This window comes from Carassius carassius, unplaced genomic scaffold (genome assembly GCF_963082965.1).
Source record: "Carassius carassius unplaced genomic scaffold, fCarCar2.1 SCAFFOLD_88, whole genome shotgun sequence".
NCBI classification, from domain to species: Eukaryota; Metazoa; Chordata; class Actinopteri; order Cypriniformes; family Cyprinidae; genus Carassius; species Carassius carassius.
The window spans coordinates 140,001-145,000 of NW_026775142.1; the positions used below are offsets into that span (position 1 = coordinate 140,001).

At 41.1% G+C, this 5,000-nt stretch overlaps 1 protein-coding gene across 1 annotated transcript in view; it reads right to left on the minus strand.

The window, feature by feature from the left end:
• Positions 1-5,000, minus strand: part of LOC132137471 (neuromodulin) — a 13,290-nt gene that overhangs the window by 15 nt on the left and 8,275 nt on the right. The window contains exons 2-3 of the mRNA XM_059547488.1: positions 2,624-3,158; positions 1-473 (exon numbers count right to left, since the gene is read on the minus strand). The exon at positions 1-473 is cut by the window's left edge and continues 15 nt beyond it. Of these exons, the coding sequence (XP_059403471.1) occupies positions 406-473; positions 2,624-3,158 (603 nt within the window). The 3' untranslated portion in view covers positions 1-405. The remainder of the gene's footprint in view (positions 474-2,623; positions 3,159-5,000) is intronic.

Below are 5,000 nucleotides of genomic sequence, written 5' to 3' on the forward strand. Positions count from 1 at the left end.
TTCTTTATTTTGGAAACAGACGAAACCATTTTCCACGATTTTACTCCTTAGATTCAAACTCACTTGAACAGAAAGGCTGGCGCTTTTTCTTTTTGTTGGATTTTCTCGATTTTTAACATCAGTGCAGCAATATCTTCAATGAAACAACACCAAGGACATGAAAAGAAGCCACGTGTATAAGTTGGGTGCGTGTGAGAAGAGGAAGGATTCTGGTGATTCAGGAGAAGAGCCGGACAGATGGAGGCTTGTGTCCGTCTGCGATCGAGTCGCTCTGGAAAACTCCCTCCAAACCTCAGAAAATCATTGCCACACCAGAAAAGAGAGGACAAACATAAAAACAGACCGTCTTCATCATCAAGTGCAGTCTGTCGATTACTTATACTTTTACATTTCACTGGTCGTCCGTTAAACATTCTGGTCTTTGCCGGCGTCTGAAACGGCCTCCTCTGCTGGTTTGGAGTCGTCGAGGGCCTCTGTAAAGAGCAGAAGAAACAGCTTCACTTACAAACCACCGATGAAGCGAGAGCACGAGTTACCATCACAGAAGCCCTGAACGAGGAGAAACACTGCGGCTCAGTGAAGAGCTTTCAGCCGAACCGCAGCTCTCGCCTGGAAATGGGTTCATGACTCGTTTCTGACAGTTTTGTATAGTGTTGTGAACTCAGCTTCTCTCTTATAACACCCTCCTAACACATTCGGTCTGTTTTGACCCAGAAGAGATATATACATTTTGTTCCTTTACTAAAAACTTTGGGTCATTTCAACCCAGGTAGCCTCTGTATGAGGTCCATTAAAATACTTCTTGCCAAATTATCTATTAAGTTATACTGGTGTCAAAAACTGTTGCTAAACATATGTCCTTTCCCCCACATCTCTCACTTTTGGGAGATTTTGTTGATAGACGTGTGATAGATTTGTGTCAATGTAATGTGTGTGATAGTGTATGTAAAGAGAAAAATGAGTTTACTTTGACTGAAAACTTTTCAAAATAATATTTGACGTAATATATGTCGCTCTGGTGTTGTTTTGTGTCCGTTTCATACATTTAGACTGTTTTCATCAGTTATAAATTCAAAGGAACTTCACTGAATTCCATTCATTCATTAATAGAGTTAATTCTGGTAATTCTCAGATTATATGTTCTTAATCATTTCAAATAAAATTTGACTTCTCATTGAAATTACCAGGAATCTTAAAGGTTCTTTCATAGTCTAAAAGCTTCTTTAATGTATTTCTATTAACTAAGACAAAAAAGGTTATTTTAAGAACTGTTGAAAGGTTCTCTATGGGCCTTGATGGTTTCATGAAGAACCTTTAACATCAGTGGAACCTTCCCATTACACAAATCTTCTGTTACAGTGGAAAAAAGCCTCTTTAGATTTTTTGCAAAGACTACTGTTGACTGAAAAGTTCTTTGAAGAACCAAGAAACATTACACTTTTAAAAATACAGGTTCCAAAAGGGAGTTTTCCCAGAGATGCCACAGAAGAACCATTTTGGTTCCCCAAACAACCTCTGACTGAACACTTCTTTTCCTCAATAAAGATATAAAGATACTGTATTTTTAGAGTGTTCATGATGCACAAGTTGTTTGCTCAGAATAGAGGTTTACTCAATGGAGAAAAATAAACTACCAGCAGGGGTTAACCTGCTCAAACTACCGTGTTTACCGCACTATAAAGCACACCTTCAGTGAATGGCCTATTTTAGAACTGTTTTCATATATAGGGTGCACCAGATTATAAGGCGCATAGAATAGAAGATACTGCAGTCAAACGTTTGACTGGGTCTGTGTTATGCATCCACTAGATGGAGCTGTGCTAAAGGGAATGTCAACATTATGACAGAGCGCCTTGATCCATATATAAGGCGCTCCGGATTATAAGGCCGGGACACACTGGATGCGTGGCGCAAGCGTCTCAGCTGCGTGGCGTGTCTGTTTTTAATTCGGCTCCCATGTTAACAGGTTAGAGCTTGCAGACTGCCGACATGAGACGCGCGGAAAACGCGTGCATGCTAGAAATAGAACCGACGCCTATTTTTCACGCGACGCGCATGTTGGAAGCGTTTCCAAGCAAAATATAATAGGAAAATATGTTTATATGTCATTTTGTACACAAATACATATTAATTCATGACATTTTGATATTTGAAAGTCTATAGGTTGACATAAATTCAGATATAAATGTAATTTAAAAAATAAATAAATAATTATCGATTTTCAAATATTGCACCTGTCAAACATAGTATATTTTGCTGCCAATACTGTTGACGGTGTCCTTTATCAGTAGGTGTAGGTGTAGGTGTGTAAAAAAAAGTTGATATTGTTGTCTGTCTGTCGGCGGCCTCCCTCTGCACCTACAGCCGCGTCAGCAGCGCGTCAGCAGCGCGTCAGCAGCGCGTCAGCAGCGCGTCAGGCACGCTTCTGGTGTGTAAAGACACAGAAAACTGCACTGTCGTTTTCTGAGAAAATTAAAGGCTTTTAAGTGCGCCTTATAGTGCGGAAAATACGGTAACCAACTAAACCTGTGGTTGATATAGTCTAGTAGGTTTGCTGTTTCAGATGTTGTCTTTCACCCTCCACACTGATGATTTAAGAGCTCAAACTCTTTTTCTGACGCACCTTTTTTGTCAGTTTGGTCTGTTTCCTGGCTCTCGGTGGCAGCGGGGGTGTCGTCAGGCACATCGGCACGTTTGGCTTCCTCTTCCTCTTCCTTCTCTTCCTCCTTCTGTGTGTTTATGTCATCAGCGGCCGCCGTGTTCTCCGCCTCTTTTGGCTCCTCCGCGTCCTGCAGCTGCTCATGCGCTTCCTCTTTAGTGGGCGTGTCTGAGGGGGCGGGGTCAGTGGCAGCGGTGGGCGGGGCTTCAGCGGCAGGTGAGTTGGGCTGCTTGGCTGGTTTGCTCTCCTCTGCTGTTTCCGTGGAAACCTCAGCAGGTTTCTCCTCCGATGGAGAGACTCGCTCCTTCTTCTCCTCGGTCTCGGCGGATTCATCCAGAGCAGTGTCATTCTCCTCGTCTTTGTCTTCGTCCTTCATCTTTTTCCGGGTGATGTGTCCACGGAAGCTGGCCTGGATCTTGGTGGCGGCCTTGTGGGCGTTTTCCTCCGGTTTGGTTCCATCCTGCTTGATCTCCTGATCGGCCTCTTCATTCTTCTCAACCTGAGACCAGAGACACAAACACCATCAGTAACTCACCTGAGACGCTCAAGTAAACTCTCCTTTATTTCTATAGCACTTTATACAATACTGATCGTGTAAAAGCAGCTTTACAGAGTCAAACAGGAAAACAGGTTGTCAATAACGCAACAAGACAATAACCAAGAGTCATTTTCCAGCTAAAGTCAGCTCATTTATTATTCAGTGATGTCATCATTCAGCTCTCTTCAATAGAGTCTCAGACACACTTCTTTTCCATACTGTGGACGTCAATGGTGAATTTACATTTTTGGGTGAATGATCCATTTAAGCTAAAATAGAGATAATTATTGAAACCCGTTTAGTCAATAAATTAGTTAAACATTAGTTTTTCTCACAATTTTGAGAATTAGTCAAAACTGCAAGATATTAACTCACAATTGAGGGAACAAAGTCAAAAATGTTAAAAGTCACAATTATTATTTGATTTTTTTTATCCAGGGTGGGGGGGAAACAATGGAATATCAAAAGTCAGAATTGCAAGATATGAACCCAAACAAAGCCCACAATCACCTTTTAAATTTTTTATCCAGTGGCGGAGACGTGCTTCCATAGAAAAGTGACCATTCGAGCTAAGCTTGTGTAGAAACTACATGTTCTGATCGACTGAGCCACAGATCCAGAGCAACTGATCCACTCGCTTTATGCATTTAACAGATGATTTATTCTAAACCAACTTACAACAGAGGAACATAAGCACATATTCACAGCACACAGTGCCATGTCTATCAGACATGAAATGAGTGAAATACAGAGAAGAGAAAGAAGGTGATATTTCTGCTTTGCATTGGTTGAGTAATGGAGGAAGTGTCTGATGCTACAGAGCTTCCCATCAGGCATCTGGGCGTATGATTACAATGCTTTAATTGAATGAGCATTAGAGCATTTGAGGCTGTGAGTAATTTTAAAAGACTCTGTTAATGGATCTGGATCTAGAGCTCAGACGGACGTTCAGCTGCTGCAATCCCATGATTACAAGCGTCTCCGTGCTGAGCGACACGAGGATCAGCGAGAGCTCATCTTCACCAACAAGAGCACAAGTGTGTCGCTTTTTCTAAATACCTGAATCTTAGGAGGTGAATTTTTATTTTTTTAAATGGCCATAATTATCCAGATGGATCTCGACACACATTTATCATGTGATCTCAGATGTCTCTGAGGGATGAACGCATCTGAGATACAGGACTTCATGCACAAACCCCACTGCTGAGACGCATCCAGACGTGATTAAAGCCATTAGCGCTGGAGTTCAGGCGGAGGTTGAGTCTCTCAGGTTCACACACACACGTCTGATGTCTGTGTCTGTTATTCTGCTCTGGACCAACATCAAACATAAACTTGGTCAAATCAATAATAAATATCAGCACAGCATGGCAAAGCTGAAAGCAAAGCACCTGTCAGGATAAGAAAGAGTGACGTCTGACCGGAGAATCAGGGAGAAAGACTCAATATTCACCTCGTCCATCAGCATCCAAGGAGGCTTTTGTCCAGCGAGGGCCTTTTAATTTAATATTGAAATGCGTCTAATGAAAAAAGCAAGGATAAAATGAAAAAAAGTGTAAAAGTGACATAAAATGCATGACAAAAACATTCATAAAACAAACTCAAAAGTATCTTGAAGCAGATGAAAATTAAAAAACTGTAAAATTATAAATGCAAAATTAAAATCTAGTGAACAGAAGCCAAATTAATGACATAATGCAACATGAAGGCAATTTCATTTAGAAAGACTTTTTCATTTATATATGCAATCTGCAAATGGACTGCAGAAAATGATGTCATTTCTGTGAGTGCATGAGGATTTAT